This window comes from Gobius niger, assembly GCF_951799975.1.
Source record: "Gobius niger genome assembly, chromosome: 9".
Classification (NCBI taxonomy): Eukaryota; Metazoa; Chordata; class Actinopteri; order Gobiiformes; family Gobiidae; genus Gobius; species Gobius niger.
Genome location: NC_136860.1, coordinates 25,804,225 through 25,821,831, shown reverse-complemented (window position 1 = coordinate 25,821,831; position 17,607 = coordinate 25,804,225). Strand labels below are relative to the sequence as shown.

General features: G+C 39.8%; 1 protein-coding gene and 1 long non-coding RNA gene across 2 annotated transcripts; one reads left to right on the top strand and one right to left on the bottom strand.

The window, feature by feature from the left end:
- Positions 1 to 1,622: 1,622 nt before the first annotated feature.
- chmp2ba (charged multivesicular body protein 2Ba) lies at positions 1,623 to 13,464 on the bottom strand. Its single transcript, XM_079563507.1, has 6 exons — positions 13,281 to 13,464; positions 10,807 to 10,898; positions 8,429 to 8,623; positions 5,579 to 5,681; positions 4,947 to 5,053; positions 1,623 to 3,770 (listed from the first exon to the last, which is right to left on the bottom strand). The coding sequence occupies exons 1-6, from the start codon at positions 13,312 to 13,314 to the stop codon at positions 3,657 to 3,659; spliced, it is 645 nt and encodes a 214-aa protein (XP_079419633.1). The 5' UTR covers positions 13,315 to 13,464; the 3' UTR covers positions 1,623 to 3,656.
- Positions 12,246 to 17,289, top strand: LOC306968198. Its single transcript, XR_013793238.1, has 3 exons — positions 12,246 to 12,401; positions 16,353 to 16,515; positions 16,817 to 17,289. It is a non-coding gene; the product is annotated as an uncharacterized lncRNA (long non-coding RNA).
- Positions 17,290 to 17,607: the final 318 nt, after the last annotated feature.

Below are 17,607 nucleotides of genomic sequence, written 5' to 3'. Positions count from 1 at the left end.
CTTTTCAAGTGCTCAGTTAAAAGAAAAACACTTTATTTATGTGCTTTTTGTATGCAAGTGAAGTATCTCTAGACGTATTTATGTGAAATGTGAAGATTATTGATTACTGTATACGAGAATGAAGATTTATCAAGTCATAAAAAAAACCTTTGGCTTTATCAACAGCACAGGTGACCAAAGTGGGGTTATTTCAATACATAATTGACAAAAAATAAGGATATTTTGTACAGTAGCTTGGATATGTTTTGTGATTCAAAAAGGTTTATCTAATTAAATTACATCAACAATAAACAACTAAAATAATATTACCGGTAAACCACATTTTAAATAATTCAAATCTTCAAATAAGAACTAACAGTAACACTTAATAATAACTACACCTTTTTAGCCTTTATAAATGATGAACTTAATTCATCATCAACAATTTATTAGTAAATTGTGACCAACACTTAATAGCTATTTAATGAACAAGTGAAGTATGCGAAGAACTATTCATTATGAGTTAGGCATAAACTCTAATAGTTAAGTAGTTATTAAGTGTTTTGAGTGAATTGATGACGATGAAGTGTTAACTCATCATTTATTACGGCTAAATAAGGTGTAGTTATTATAAAGTGTTACCGAACTAACTGTAATTTATTTGTATTATTTACGACCTCAAAACTTTGGGAATCTCTGATACACAGTGTTAAAATAACACATTGTATTTCTTTGTTTGACTGAATTCAGCCAAAGCATACAAAAGAAACCAATACGTTAAAGGGGCTAGATGCAAGTTTGCCATTTTATACTCACTACTGCCACCTCAGGTCATATGTGTAACTGCACCTTTTATATTAAGCTCGTGCATGAATTCGGACCGCAGTGCAGGATTTTAGAGGCAGTTGTGGTGAACAGGTCTGGGCTCATTCTACACATTAGGACATTGTTGGAACATTTAGGGAGAGGAAATGAGATAATTTTACCATTTTTAAACTCTGTATAGTCCCTTTAATGTAAATGTTCACAATAAAAAAAAAATGTTTTCTATAATTTAGTTTATCATTGCCAGTAACTGCCTTGAGATGGTTGTTATGCCCCTCATGCAGTGAACCTTTTAGTGACATTTTCAGTTAATCCTTTTATTATGCATCATGTCAACCTATTTATTTGAGATAATATATCTATGTTTTGATCTGATTGATGATACAAGGTGTGAGACTTTTGATGTGTGCTGTTTTTGTCAATTTGTCATTTTCCAAGATGCAAATGTAACTCCTGTCGTGTCATAAACCAAAGATTGATGTGCAATGTCTCTGAAGATGGTGCATATTTTTATTTCATTTTCTGAGTTTTATTTTTGCATCGGATGCCACTTATCACAGCGCAGAGCCACACATTAAAATGTCCTTGTAGTGTTGCAGCCGAGGCGCCAGTTGGTGTGCATCCAAAAAGCAATACAGATTGTTTTTTTTCTGTAAGTGTTCTAGCAAAGCTGTATTTGGCATCTAACATCTAAACCAAGGTCTGCCTCTGTTTGAATGGGTTTGCAGTAACTACAAGCACAGTGTGTCCTTAACACAGCTGAATGAATGAAACATGTAACAATGTACCTGAATTTACTTTATTCCTTATAAAAGCCACCCACGCTTTACAGAGTTTTCCAATGACAACGATCAAACAATGAAAAACGTGTTAACAACCAATCAATCAAATTTGATGGTCTGATCCAGTTAGTTTGTAAAGTTTTGCACGTGACAAACCGTACATGCAAAACCAATGTACCAGGCATAACATTATGACCACTGCAGTTCTTCTCATTGTACCGTACACAGTATTAGGCAATGAAGGAACACTTTTCCTTTTCAAGGTCATATAAGTGATCAACTATCCCATTATTAGTTCAAGCTTCACATTCTGTTGCATCATAATGTTATGCCTAATTTGTGTATTTTTGGTAATGACAAATAAAATGAAGAGACAGCAGAAATGTGGCACTTTCTGACAGCCTAAAAAGCCAATTCAATTTTAATAAACAATTTCAGCTTTCAGGAGAAGAAAATCTGTCAAATCACAGTGTCCATTTTAGCAAAAACATCCAACTGTAGAGACAGTGTGCATTTGTGTATTGAGTGAGGCAGCTAAAAAATAAAATTGCCGGTAACTGCACAGCAGCTGAAATAGAAGAGGGACTGCTGGACATCCCACAATCCCCATGTAAATCCCTTGTCTAATGTAAGAAACAGAAACACATCAACCCAAAAGAAAAACAAGATTACTCAGTAGTAACAAAGACTTTGATATGACGGTATTGCATTATTCCTAATTTGCGATTTACATACAATCTGTACAAGGTTTAACTTCAGAGGTACTAAATCCAATGCCAGTTCCACTTTGATCTCACCACCCCGCGCACCTGCACCCACATAAATATTTGCGGATGTGAATTTTACCACTTGTTACAGACACATTCTGAGATATTCCTAAGAGCTCCACTCATGTTTTCTCAGACTTTATCCCAAGACGGCGCAGCACTTCTCGACACAAAGCCCCAAGAACAGTTTCCCTCGAAGTCGGAACACACTGTGACGCTGCTGGTTCCATCTGCTTTAAAGCCTTAGCCGCTTTGTTTACCATACACACAGGAGAGAAGTGGATGTTTTAGTTTTGCAAAAAGCAGAAAACAGAAAAATCAGACCAGAGATCACAGTAGCATATGGGGACATTATATCGACAGCTACACAGACTCTGGAGCCCTTTATGGAGATGCTTGGTAAACAACAGTGTGGGTGGTTTGGGACTTTTGAGGTCAAAGTGTGTCCAGCTTCGGGCCGTGGTCACTCTTAGCTTCCAATAAATATCTCTATACTGAAGTTGTCCCAATTGACTCTGTGCATAACTTCAAATCATAACAATGGTGCCCATGAAGTGACTTCCTGTTTCGATCCAGCACGCCAAAATAAAAGCGCCATCTTATTCATTAGTTAAGCAGTTCATTAGTTCAACTTTCTTCCTGCCTAACTATTAACAGACAAAACACTTCAAATGTGTGTATTTAATTATATCCTTGTAATGTTGCAAGTACCTGCTGAACTAATCAATGAGACGAGCTGTGTGCTTTTATTTTGGCGTCACTTGTTGGGCGGCGTTGTTATGATTTCAACTTATGCACTGATGCATTGAGAGTCCTATATCACAATGGCCTTGTTTTTTTAAAATTTGTTTTCCTATTTAAAATCCATAAGAAAGGCCACTGATGGGCTACGAACAAAAATTTGGTATGGATCCCATTTAGATCATGGATAACAGTTTTAAGGCAATTTTGAGACACGGTTCATATAACTCCACAAAAAGAAGAAATGATTAGTTTTTGTCAAGGCAGTTCCGCCAGATAGTTTCAGATTTATCAATGGAAAGAGCATTTACCCCTGAACGGTTCATACGAGTCCAAATCTGGGCACTTTATCTTCTAATAAATATATATTTTGCATGGATATACGTGTTGCAACCGCCGTGTGTCAAATATCATAAACGTCAACATGCCGTAGTGTTTCTTTGTGTTGCACCCTTGGTTAAACCTGCACCATGTCGACAAATCAGGAGCGTCTCACACAGTCTGTCTGAGTTTGTATTAATGTCCTGTATGGTTTGCACATTAATACAGTGACGGGGGGTAATTAGTCCACTCCCAGGGCTCGGAGCTGTCTCTCGATCTCGTCGTCGGAGATCGTGGCTTTGGAAGACGAGGCGGCGCTCGGGACGCTCTTTCCGGCGGCTGGAGTTCGCGCCATCTGCCAGCACACAGAAAATAAGTGTTAGAAGTACAGAATAATATAAAAAACTAAACAAGACAGCTGTTGCTTAGTTATGATGTCACTACACTTTAAAAAGAATGTGCCACTAATCCTCAAATACCTACTGAACTTGACACAATCCCAACTACAACATATTTCTAAATTAAGCTGTCAAGATAACAATTATTGTTCCGCAAATAAACACACAGAAAAAAGGTGAAAGTATTCAAGAGTGAACAGGCGCCTTGGTGTTTTGATCGACATAAGAACAAAGACAAGAATTGATTAATTCAGATAGGGCTCATTTGTTCGGAAGATTATTATGAATTCTAAATTTGTGGGGGGAAAGAAAAACAAAGGAGCAAATAAATGATGAAGTAGGTTAGTAGAACTCGCACTCTGTTTTGCATATGGCACAAGAATATGAGAGACTTATTGTCAGAGGAAAATAAAACTGCTGCCATTATACATACATAAAATCTACTTTAACAGAGGAGCAGATGAACAATTATTATCTCTTTTCTTTGCATATGGTGCAGTCCAACCATAGACATTAACACGGTGAATTGCAGCTAGTAAATGCAGTTTTAAAAGCTACTTCAAATATCTACAATAAAAGGAACATATGGAGGAGCCAGCAATAGTTGCCCATTATCTCATTTAGCTTTAGGCTTTTTTTAGATTATCGTTTCTTCCAGTGCATGCAGTCAAATAAAGTAAAGCATTGTCAAACTCGGTCCTAACTCTCACGTTAAACTGCGCTGAGTGTGTGCTCTCTCCAGCTGTGCATGTGTTTAAGGGACAATTTGTGGCACACTATATTGTGTGGTGAGAGGTAATAACTCATGCAGGCCCCCAGGGGGAGCCAGATACGCGGCAGATGGAGGAATGGCTGTTAATGGCGCCACAAGAGCTGAAGGCGAGCCCCACCGTGTGGCAGCTGCAGCACATTAAAACGTGTCCGTGAGAGGCCATTAGCGTTATCCACTGTGCTTCCGTAGTCAAACATAGCTCTCAAGTGAACATATTTGATCGTATTATTTATGTTGTGATAAAAAGTGAATAGCAAATAGTGACACTTTCATAATGGATTAGGTCTCTACAAAACGCTCACCATTTTCACCATTTTGTTCCACCAGTATTTACCTTTTTCTTTTAAACTCTTTATCTTACCTTTCCTGAAATCTCGATGCCAATCTCATCCAGGACCTGATCCACAATTCCCTGACTTTCCTCCTCATCTTCAGATTCGTCAAAGATGTCGTCCAATGTGTCATTGACTAAAGAGAGAAGGAGAAAAAAAGAGAACAATAAGTAATATTCTCGTGAAAAATCAACACAAACTCCAAGCTTTTTGTTTCTTCTAATGGTGTCCTCCTCAGTGAATCATCATCTTATTTTCTCACATTAACATGATCATTACATTGATGCCTTTTGTTAAAGACAAGTCTAAATCTTTTCCATGCAAGTATTAGCCAATGCTTTCTGCAAATAATATTTTGGATTTTGATGACCACCAATAACATGGACACAACACATTCATATTTAAAGACGGTGGATAAAGTGTTCTATTAAAGAGCACAATGGTAGAGCACGTATCAAACTAGCAGCCATGTTTGTGGCTGAACTGAGTGCTGTCGTATTGTATTGTTGCCTCTCCTAATCCCTGGGTACGCTGCTGCATACGTCACTGGTCCACACGTCACGGGGAGGAAACCTGGACTCTCTGGTTTGTCCAGTTCTTTAAATACCTTTGCTCGAGTAGGTGTGAACATTCATTGTGCTGTGTAGTTGGTGTTTCTTACTCATGTCCTCGGTCATGCCCATCTTCATGTTCTCCTTCTGGAAGTCCTGCATGGTCTTCAGCGTCTTCTGTGGATCCATCTTTTTGTTCACTGCCTGCATCGTCTGGAAAGAAAATAATTCAAATAAGTAAAAAAAAAAATGTGGCAGCTTTAGCCTATATTCTTTACTTCCATTATAATCATCATCATCATCATCATGTTTTTACGCATCCGTTACAAAACCCCACATAAAGTTACTAAAATGCATAGTTTTCTTGACTAAAACCCATTTGGCTGCTTCCACTGGTGCATTAGCATAACAACGGAGGCTGTCTCACAAATAATAAATCTCCTTCCTGTCTTTGGGTCAGCAGAAATATGGCCTAGTTTCACAGACATCACAGACAAAATGCCCTGTATCTTCACTCCATCTTTCATCTCACTGCATTTCCCGATCAAAGATAGGAAATGGCTTGGATCTATAACAGCAACTATGAGCGTTAGGGGTTCATCCTGGACAGTAGACATTGGCTGGGACGAAGAAATTAGTCACATTCTTTACGGATGTATTTGTAGATATTAATGAACAGTTATCCAAAGTTATCCAATGGCTTGACTCATGTTACATTACCTTTTTACAAACCAGATGGTATTTTATCAGGTTTTATCATGGGGTATGATTACGAAGTGACATTTTTAACACACAAAAGACAAATAACACTTGCTTAATGTCATTGTTTACTTGCTGTTAATTCAGACAGTCATCATATGGTACCAAATCTTTACTGAATTGTACAACACAAAGATTTTGAACTGTTTAAAGGGACTATACAGAGATTAAAAATGTTAAATGTATGTATTTTCCTCCCCTTACATGTTCCAACAATGTCCTAAGGCGTAGAATGAGCCGAGACCTGTTCACCACAACTGGTGCTAAAATCCTGCACTGTCACTCAAAAAGATGTTAAATCGGTCCGTCAAGTGCCGTCATGCAGCTTAATATAGAAGGTGCAGTTACACGTATGACCTGAGGTGGCAGTAGTGTGTATAAAATGGCTAACTTGCATCTAGCCCCTTTAATATTAGCAAAAAAATAAATTCCAGAACCAATTTCCCCTGGATATTCCTACTAGCAGACAGCTATCATTTTAAAATTCATTCATGAAGGCAATTTATATAAACCAATTGGCATGTGGTTGTTCTGTTGCGCTGTACACACTAAATTCATTCCCAGACAATAATGACAAGTCATTACAACGTTTGGCCAGAATACAGTAGTTAGACACAACACTAAGCATACTGTCTCATTACAGGCATCTCCTCCACTCCATTAATTTGAAGCCTAATTATATTTGACCCGTCTGTGTTTGCAGACTTTGACTCTTCACTGTACATTGCTTAAGGCCCCTCACACTTCATTAACAATTCTGCCACAAGCCTCAGCACTGACCACAAATAGAAAAGTCATTATCAGTGTGGCCACAACAATAAAGTCCTAATATGCTACGTAACCCAGGAAGTTACTGATAAACAACAAAGCCGGGCACCATAATGCAATCATGCGATGACTCATTTGTGTCATGGGTTTCCAGGAGAATATGGTGTATGACGTCTTTGTCTTAACTCTAATCTGACGGTGCAACACAGGACTGGAGAAAACTGTCCGGTCCACACTGTCATGTCCAATTAAACAAAATATTGATATTAAGAATTAAAGCAGAACTAAGTAACTCATGCCCCTAGATGTCATGAGCGCCACTGCATGTGTCATAGCATGTCGTGGTTTGTTTACTCATTAATTGTCAGTGAAAGTAAATACCACGCTGAAAGAAAAGAAAAAAGGGAGAGAGGGATATTGCACATTGTGCTACAACCCAATGACACAATGGAGATCATTTTTTTCACTCAAACTTGGCTGTAAATACTGTTTAAGTGGTGCAAGCCTGCAGTTAGCTTTGCTCGTTAGCCTGCTAGCATCTTCTTCGTGATTCTATAAGTGTGTGTTGCGTCTCCGACCCGGACACAGGAAAGTTGCAATTGTGGTTTTCTGGTCCAAGACACCAGGGGAGAAGAAAGACCCCCCAGTCATCCCATTAACACTTGTATTACCCCCAGAAGGGACTACGAAAAGGATTTATTCTTCTTAAATTCCCAAACTTCAACAGCAAATCCATTTCATATTTTCTTCACAAACATTACCTAATTTTAAAAGTGTAGCAGCATACCACAGGGTTTTTTCTCTCTCTTTTTTTCCCCCTGCATCATCCTGTTGTTAAAAAGTGTCCATGAAAGTTCTTGTGGCCGTCGGCAAATGTAAAACACACTCAAATCACAGCAACACTCATATTGACATGCTTTCAGTACTGCAGAAGTCTAGAAACTTTCAGAGTAAAACTGGCTCAGACAGTGAACCAATGGTGTCTAACTAAGAGGATTCAACCAGCACATTTCCTTACAAAAGATGGGGTTTTAAAGGATTGTGTGCTTTCTTGCACACAAAAGTTTCATGGTGTATTGTTAGTGAAGAACTTTCTTTTGTCTATTCATCACAACATATGTATTCTCTTCCTTGACGACTATGATCTTTATAACCTGTGTCAATGTCAGTGAGGATGTGATTTTGCATGTGTGGGGAAATAACTAAACACAAACACAAAAATGGATAGTTTGTCGACGAGGTATGAGACAAATCTACTTCTTTACGAGCATCACGATATTGTTTGTATTTTTCTGCATCTCTTTGTTTGGCACACTTGCTCAAATACATGATGAAATAGAACTAAAAATGTATATATTTGGTTTCGTAAGTAAATATAATATAAATCACATAAATAAATCAAATTGTATAACAGACTGGTGACATTTCCTCACCTTGGCTGTGGAGGACATAGCTCCAGCCATCTTCATTTGGGAGTTCATGAGTTTGGTTTGCGTGGACATAGAGGTGACTTTGGAGCTGACGGCGTACGTGCGGTTCTTCTGCTTCCTGCACTGGACCAGCTGCTTGGCCAGGATCTTGCAGGCTTCCCGATTCCCGGTCTTTGCCATTTTCTTAATCTCCGCCTCCTGCACAAAAGAAAACATCGAACAGAGTGAGTCACGTGAACGGCAAATTTGGTTAACAAAGTCAGGAGTGTTTGAATGTAAAATATGTGTGAGCATCAGAGTAAGAATGATCACTGTTGTTCTTGCTTTCCCCTTGCCCATCTTCAAGCAATATGTAGCTAGGCTTTGGACTGGCACCATATCATAATGGCTTAATATAATCGAATTTTGGTTGGATCATAGACGGGGCTTAAAAACGTTGAGCACAGCCATTGGTTTGAGGCTGCCCTTTGCAGGAGGTGAAACAAGCCTTTAGTTTAGTAAACATCAGAAAACACACAAGTGCCTATGGGGATCTCCTGCAGTGTGGGCCTGAGTGGAGCCGTTCCTCCCCAGAGACCAGGCATGAGCTGCAGGTTGCACTGAGGCCTCCCTGACGCTAACTCCACCGCCACAGCCCCTCCGCGTGTTGTTTATGTCTGCGCACTGAAAGCATCTACAGAAAATAACATCAAATATTCATACCTCGAGTGGAGGAGCTATAGGTGTGCACTACTTTGTACTTATGTGAGGTTTCTGCGCAAACATACAGTTCCTCTAATGCTAACAACGGTGATGACAAAGGGGCAAGATCGTGGACTGACAATATTAATGCATGTTTGGGAAAACAATGTTTGCAATAAAGAAGAAAAGGCAGGGAGGATGAGAGCGGAGGGACTTCTGCTGATGTGGAGTAATGTCTTATTTACAGCGCTGTCAGAGAGAGGGAGAGAGAAAATAGGGTTTGAGGGAGTGAGAGCTGTGCAAACATGAAGCAAAGCAAGGATGCAGCACACGGGATAATAATAAATGTAGAAATATAAAGTGAATATAAAGTCAATGATAGCAGAAGCCATCGACATAATGAGACATTTCAATCAATTATTTTAATTCTTTTTTGCTTGTTTTTCATTCGTATACAATGAGTGTCCAGTTACAAAGTGCAGCAACAAAACACACAAGTGATAATTGGGGATAGTTGTATTACTTCAACCTACTGTATAATGATGATGATGCTAATTAATCTACCTAGCCCTCAAATAAACATTCCGAAACAATGTAAAAATCAGAAAAAAATCACAATATGTTAATCATTTATTGTTGAGATAAAGATGGAGACAGGAGGGCAGTGGTTCTCAACTTTTTGATTATGACAACTGATGGTGTTTAGGGACCCCCACAGTGCACGTTATCACCTACGCCTTCAATATGATCTGGCAACCCCCTGAAATCATCCTGCAAGAATTTACCACCGCTCAAGGTAAAAAATAAATCTGAGGATGAACTGAGGATGACTGTATGATTTTTGTTTACAAACCATTGTTATTTCACTGTATCATGTGTGGACACCTGCTATATTATAATTTCTCATCAATCATAAAGTGAACCTTGAATTATTTGTTTGTTGTGTTTCAGCATAAGATATTTAACTTTATACCGATAATAGACTCCTTTGAAAACATGCTTTTAATGGACATTGGCAAAAAGCTACCACTTCACAACATTTTGCCGTGTGACAATGCAGCCAATAATCTGTAAAATTACCCACTTCACTTCAATGTCTCGGCACCGCGGCCTCTTCCCTCATTTTAATGCAGTTTATGCGAGTGCCTCATTGTTCACTCAGATTGAAGCATGCCCCGACAGCTACGATTGTGCCAAACTGCGAAATTAGGTCATTTCCAATTCATAGCGAAAGGACTTTTTTTTTTCTCTTCGAAATGTGCAACAAAGCTCGGAGAGAAGAGAAAAAAAAAAGTCAACTAATTAGCGGAAAGCATTAATGAGGAATAAAATGGTTATCCCCGGGGAGGTAATTATGTCCTGTATTGTATTTACTTACTACGACAAAGGCTAGAGGACACGGCAGCGCTTTCATCTCACACTGAGGGGGAAATGCACCTCTTTTTTAGTGTCTATGCCAGGACACTAGAAAGGAGAAGCTCTGGCCTCAAGCTAAACCACCCAGCTAGATACTGTATATCATCTATACTCAGTTAGTCCCATTTAGCCCACCAGCCCGAGAAGCGGGAAGTAGAGGGAGTTTGGAGAACCATTGATGCAATAAGTGGTAAATCAGGGGGAAATGCCCAAAGTCCAAGCGTGAGAGTGTGTGAGTGTGTGAGTGTGTGAGTGTGTGAGCCGTGTTGGTGTCTGTCCCTCACCAATTGCTTCTCCTGCCTCTCGAGCGCCGTTCTGTCTCTGGTGATCTGTCGCTGAGTGCCGCGCAGCTCCTTCGACTGCTCCTTTATGACGTCTGAGGAGAAGGGCAAGGGGAGGGGGGAAAAAAATGAGAAAAAAGTATTTTGAATTTAAAAAATGCACAAACAACAGAGACAAAACATGAAATATAAAAAAGGAGTGGGGTGAAGTGTGACCGCAACAACCCAGCACAGACTTGAAAACCTTTTCTACATTGGAATATTCCTGCACAACTGAGAGGTTACACAATATTTACAGCAACAATTTCAGAATGTATACATAAAAAAAAGAAAAAAATCTAAACTTGTAAATTAATCTGCCAAAAATTCAAACAGATTAATGCTAAAAAAATAAGTAAATAAAAAGATATGATACACTTTACTGACAACGTAGACCTAAAATGCATGCACTTTAGCAGCATTTTATGACAAAACCAGTAATTGATGGTTAATTGGTGTGGGACGAACAAAATGAGCGTGTTAAAACAGGTGGCGCCGATGTCCCGATAAAATCCACAGAGATCTGATTCAATTAGGCTCCTGTGCACAAGCAGCTGGAAATAAATGAATGAAACCTACCACACATGACTTCAACTGTCTACTCCAGGGTTTAATAGGGAGAGTTAAAAAAAAAATACCACAGAGTCAACACTAACACGCATTCAGACACAGCTTTGTCCAAGAGTTGGGGAAAATAGAGTCTGCTCTGAGACGCCCAAACATCTGCATCATGTGAGAGAGAGATTTCAATAATGATGACTAACTATACACAAAAAACAACATAGGATAAACAAGGGAACGACTAAGCAGCAAAAATTACTCTATAAAGAAAATGTGTTTTCTATGTCAAATCTATACAGCTGTTGAAAAAGGAAAGAAAAAAAAAGGATAATGTTGAATTAAAATCCAGGTTGCGTTAACAATGTCGAAAGATGGTCAAAGAAGGAGAATAAAAAATGATGAAGCAAGAAGTCCAATTAAAAGTCCAGAAAACTTGTGTGAAATTGAAGAAAAGAAGAAAAAAAACTCCAATATGGCACAAGCTGTAAAAAAAAAAAGGAAAAAAAAGAAATAAAAGAAATATCTACTTAAAAACTCAAAACAGAAACAAAAATTGCCAAAGAAATACGGAAAATATTATCATTTGAAGTGGAAAAAGAGGCATAAGAGAAGACTAGGAAACCAATCTGAACAACAAATCAAAAAGTTACTAAAAGCTTATCACCGGTTTGAACATACTGAAAAATAAGTCCATCCTAAACATCCAAAACATTAAAAATATCTAAGTATGACGATAGTTATACGTATATGGTGACGTGACGCCAACGTTTCAAAGTGGGAGGGATACCGTCCTACAAATAAGTGTGATCTCGAAAACCCCCCGTCTTCCTTTTTTTGCCGAATAACCACTACAACCTGCTGAATCACTACGTCCAGCAGACTCCAGGATCAAATTCAAAATCAATACGAGAAATGATGATGGTGATGGAGACCAGACGGGGATGTCAAAGGATGCCAATCGCTCTGGAGAGGAGAGGCTGCCGCTTTTGGAGCACACAGTAAGTTCGTATGAGCGAAACTGTGAATGACAATGATGGGAGGAGCAGGCAGGAGCTGTGGAAAGACTGAGCTCAAACAAAGCATTGGGAATATTCAAAATTTCACTTGACAATCTACTTAAGGGGCCGGCCATCTTTCTTCCCTTGTCTGCGGAAAAACTGCTTCAGGAGTTAATCTACACTTCAGCCATTTATTAAGTGCTCTGCTTTGACCTTGTAATGGTGATGACTTAGCCTGGAGACAGAGAGAAAAGATTTGGGCAGGTCTTTTAGCATTTTGACAGTGCTGAAATTACCTAAATTAACAGGTACTTGTTCTTGGCTGACAGCAAGAGGAAAATATGAGTCAGTCAGTTGGTCAATCTTATGATCACAAAGTGGACAGTCATTCAAGGTGCATGATAGCTATGGGCAAAACAATCTTGACAACTTTTACCATTTAATGTTATCCCAATTTAAGCCACTGGGTCAAATAAAGTATACTTAACACTGCCAATACTTTAGGTCACGTTTTGCCAGTAAAATAATCAACATTTAAACCCTATTACTTAACCTTATATCACTCCCAATAGCCCTCTTCAGGTCGGGAGACAAAGCAACACCATGATCGACATCTTTATAATCTATTTTAGGGTTTTCAGTGCGTAGCCAAGCCAAAACAACATGTATAACAAGATCTATTATGTTTAACAACGATCTGAAATAAGTGTCAGCCTCGTTTTAATAAAAGGCTTGTGACAGCTAAAGCAAACACGAGCTAAAACAGGTCAGACAAGTTATATAAAGCAACATTTCAATCATGGGAACAGCAGAGAATTCCATCCATAATGCTAAAAACAACTCGAGCTAGCTTTTTTTCGTCACACGTATCAAACTTACCGTCAACCGTCTTCTTCTTGAAAAGGGAGGCCATGGCGCTAATCTATATAAACCTGGTGGATGAATATAAAAAAATGTGCGCAGATTGAGGTAAAAGCAGTTGTTTAGCCCTCGGAGCCGGACAGTAGTCGCTTTAGCTGCGGTTTCCTGGTTCACTCCTGTCGCCTTCTTCCCTCAGCTGACTGAGCTGACGTCACCAAGGCGCTTTCACGGAGCATTCGTCAAACGCGGTAAATAATATAACCGTCTGCATAAAATGAGAATTAAAATTATTTATGTTGGCGTTTTAGTAGTATGGCTGTATGTGTGGAAGAATACTATTTTGTTTTATTTTAATGCCGTGCCAAAAAAATTATTATGCGGTCTCATCATCAGGCGTTTTAAATTACAACATATTTTGACTTAGTCCGCGTAAAAGCATCACACGAAAGAAAAGGAGTAATAAAAAAAGTAGACAAAGAAGACAGTTGGCTCGGCTCAAAACTACCAAGAAATTACATTCCTTGAACTTAAATGAAGAAATGTATTTATTGTATGTTAAAATATGAATATCACGATGTATTTTTTTTTTCTAAGGCAAAGGGGCTGAGCCTTACATGGCAAATTTAAAAGTGGAAATAAAAGTGTGCAATTATTCCTGTCTTTAGTTTGTAAGACTTAGCAAATGAAAGTACAATGTAGCTAAATGTACACAGCAACACTTTTAGAAATTAGAATAGTGTAGGGGAAAATAATAATAAACTTCAGAACTTTACACTAAAACTAAAACATACTTTCAATGATTATAGCCTACTTGTAATGAGAGCGGATTATGCATCATAGTTTAATACAATTTGCACTTTATTCAACAATATTAATTATTCTTTTATGTGTAAATCTTTGGAGATCCACAATATTGCACTTCACCGAGTGTGCTTGTGTCTTTCAAACGTCTGCATTTGCTTCAATGCTGTCACGGCTTCAGCAAACACAAAAAGTCGGGAGAACAAGACATTTTGCATATGGTTTTATGGTCTCAGTACTTGATGACATCCGCTGGTGATTGTATTTTTATAGGCACAGAAATATGTTTGATATGAGAGCAGATGTTCGCTTGTTGTATTGCTTCCTGTAACAAATAGCACTCTATAAATTCCCTCCTTGGCTCTTAATATCATTCCCTTCTCCACTAGTTCCTCCCCGTGGCTTCTTCCCAGGAGGCTGTGTGTTTTATTGTCTATCATTGTTCATACATTAGCATTGTCTTATTCCATCTTGCTGCCGACTTTAAGTGGCGAACCGTGACCAACTCAATTTATATGTGCATTGAGAGACAGGGAGAGTCTTGTCGCCCCCCCCAAAATAACCTCACATTAGAAGTTCGGAAAAGATGCAAGGAGGTGACTTTGAGGATGGGTTGCCTGTAGCACCGTGTCTTCTCCATAGAGAGGAGTGTGCGCCGTCCTGAGGCGTAGTTCTTGTTAAGGTTATTAGGGAAGATGTTTGGCACTAATCAGTGGAGCACCGGAGGGACCCCCACTAAACGGTCTCATCATCACTGGAGCCCCCGCGGTGATAAATCTGGCCTGAAGCACCCACTGGGAGAGCAGGTACCAGGTCTGTCTATGTTAGTGCGTCTGAAGCATGCATATTCTAATAGGGGCAGCAGACTGTGGTTTAATAGGCATTTATCATGTTATACAACAATAGGCTATACAAAACCATTAAACCATCATGTTAAGACGCTGGTGGAGAAATGTGGGGCATCCTGGAGTAAGATACCCACAAATTCCACAATGAAAGGGTTGAAAAATGTTCAAATGCAGACCGGAATGTCCTGAAGCTTCACCAATAGACGGTAAAATATCCCCAAAACATACAAATAATAATAGCTTTTTCTGCAGACATATAAAAGTTACTATCTTTGCTTCATCTTCATCACTCTCACCCCGCATTTCTAACACATCTCTCTTTTTCCATCCCTGCACTCCTCTCATGTCCCGGGGCGTGTGGCTGTCTAATGTTAGGGCACTAAATACAGACTGGAGCTGAGCGGGACGATCATGTGTGAAATGAGTTTGGGGCTCGATCAGTGGGAGTCCTGGCCATAAAAACACATGGAGTCGCTCAGCTTAAAAGGTATATCTCCCCCCTCAAATCGCACTAATCCCAACACTTATCCTCAATGTAGCAACTGTTCCACTCCTACACTTCACAGACCGCCGGACAGAGGGCACGGGAAGGGACTGAGTTGGCATGTTTCACATTTGCTCATAATTGCAAGGAGGGAAGAATGGGTTGGCATTGGCTTGGTGGAGGTATCGAAAAGGTCAGCATTGTGCCAGATAAGGAAAAAAGAATTTGGTTTGAATCTGCAACACTCTCCGGATGGGAGGGGGGGCCGGGATAGATAGTATTATTGGTGCTTCACTCATTTACTTGCTTTTCAGGATCTGTTAATGCATAATTTAGGTAGCTGACATTATAGTTTCCCACATTGACACCAGTAGAAATAATATCATATGCAAGCCCCTTAGGCCCAATCTGTTGCCATGCTTATGTATATAGCATAAATCTGTCTAATATAATAGGATATATGATGATCCAGGCTTCAGCCCTGACGCGTAACCAGGCTGAAATATGTGTGTATGCAAACAAAAAAACACAGTGAAGTGAAGAGGCTGTGATGGGAGAGCAGGGATTTCAACAGCCCTCTTTGGTCTGATGGATGAATACTTCAGAGCGGCGCAGATGGAGAGAGATAGATAGAGGGATGCCGTATGGATGCCTAAAATATATGGATGAAAGACAAGGATCAGGTGATGAGAGGAAAGTGACAGGAAAGATGAAAAATGACATATCAGAATAGAATTGATGTACTGAGTTAGCAGAGGAAGCCTATACTTTGAGAATCTGTGAGTAAAAGAGACATAAAAGCAAGTCCAATAGTTCCAATATTGCAGGTTATTTGTTGTGAAGGCCCAACAATAGAAGATAGTGAATGCCCCCTTACCAAAAACAAAACACACTTTTGAGATAGCATTGTATGAAGTTCTGCGAGCTTTTCTTTACTGGGAGTCTTCTGTCTTCCAGACGACATATGGGAGCAGCAGGACTGAGAGACTTGACGGTGGGTGAGAGCAGCAGGAGGAGCCGGGACTGCACTGGGGCAGACCAATAAATCGACTGAGTGACTTCTGCCCACGGGACGAATCCTGTCACACTCACCGGCAAGCGCAGCACCGGGGAATTGCGGGTAATGGGAGATTATTCTACCCCGTAGTGTTTGCTCATCATCACTGCCATCCACGGCTCCCCAGTCTCCACCAGCAGGCACTCATAGACAAAACCATACACACATGTACCGTACTGGCACGCTCTCAGAGACCTCTTTCATATCCGCATGCAGATGAAGCTCACAGGCAGGTGTTCGCTCTACACACAGTCGGTTCTAAGGTCACAAAGCAATATGCTGTTGTTTAAATCTGCTGCTGGCGCCAATTTTGAGCGAGGCAGACGCTCCCACACGCTTCAATGACACTGTGTTTTATCCACAGGTTCCTTTTTGCCTGAGGACACCAATCTGTCTGCAGCACATCGTCCACGCGCCGGAGCAGAACGCCGAGTGTGTCTGTGGCTCTGTCCCGTTCGCCCCGGGGCAGCTGTGACCACTGCACTGGACGGGTGGTCCCAGCAGGGGAGCGGCGCACTCACTTTAACATGGGGGAATTAGAGTCATTACAATAGAAGGGCATCGGAGGACGAGTCCTTCGCCGGGCAGAGGAGGGACGAGCTTTAGGGGCGAATCAGATCAATCACAGACATGTTTTAATCAGACGCTTGTAAAACATCATGTGTAGAGCAAGGGCACAATCATACAGTTCATTATATCTTCTGATTGCCATTATCATGAGAGGGTTAAGTTTAGGCACAGGCCAGTATTATGGAAACTCATGAGTCTGTAATGGATTCTACATAGATTTGTAAGAATAATCACCTATTTTTGATGGATGTCATACACAGAATATCTAAATGTATTGATGGATTTTGATTAAATTGGATATATTGCCTTGAGCAGGGCATTGACAGAAACCCAAATAAAAGAACAGCTTGCATCAAACCCAGGACCTTCTTGTTGTTTGGCAAAAGTTGCACTCACCCACTGTAATGGCCCTCACTGTGTTTTTCCTGCTGAAAAGTATAATCCGTGTCATGAGAGGGACACAGGCACCGATGCAATATTTTATTGCTCGACGGCGGATGGGATTCAGGAGACACTGCACGTCTCTTTTATCATCTTATTCATATTGTAGCACTTCCATAAAAATGAAACATGATATGATTTGGT

Bases quoted from the DNA above. Each gene is read 5' to 3' on its own strand.
- chmp2ba (XM_079563507.1), bottom strand. From the start codon at position 13,314: ATGGCCTCCCTTTTCAAGAAGAAGACGGTTGACG. The intron at 10,899-13,280 runs GTAAGTTTGATA...CCTTCTCCTCAG, and splicing joins CAAGAAGAAGACGGTTGACG to ACGTCATAAAGGAGCAGTCG. The intron at 3,771-4,946 runs GTAAGATAAAGA...GTGTGCTGGCAG, and splicing joins GCATCGAGATTTCAGGAAAG to ATGGCGCGAACTCCAGCCGC.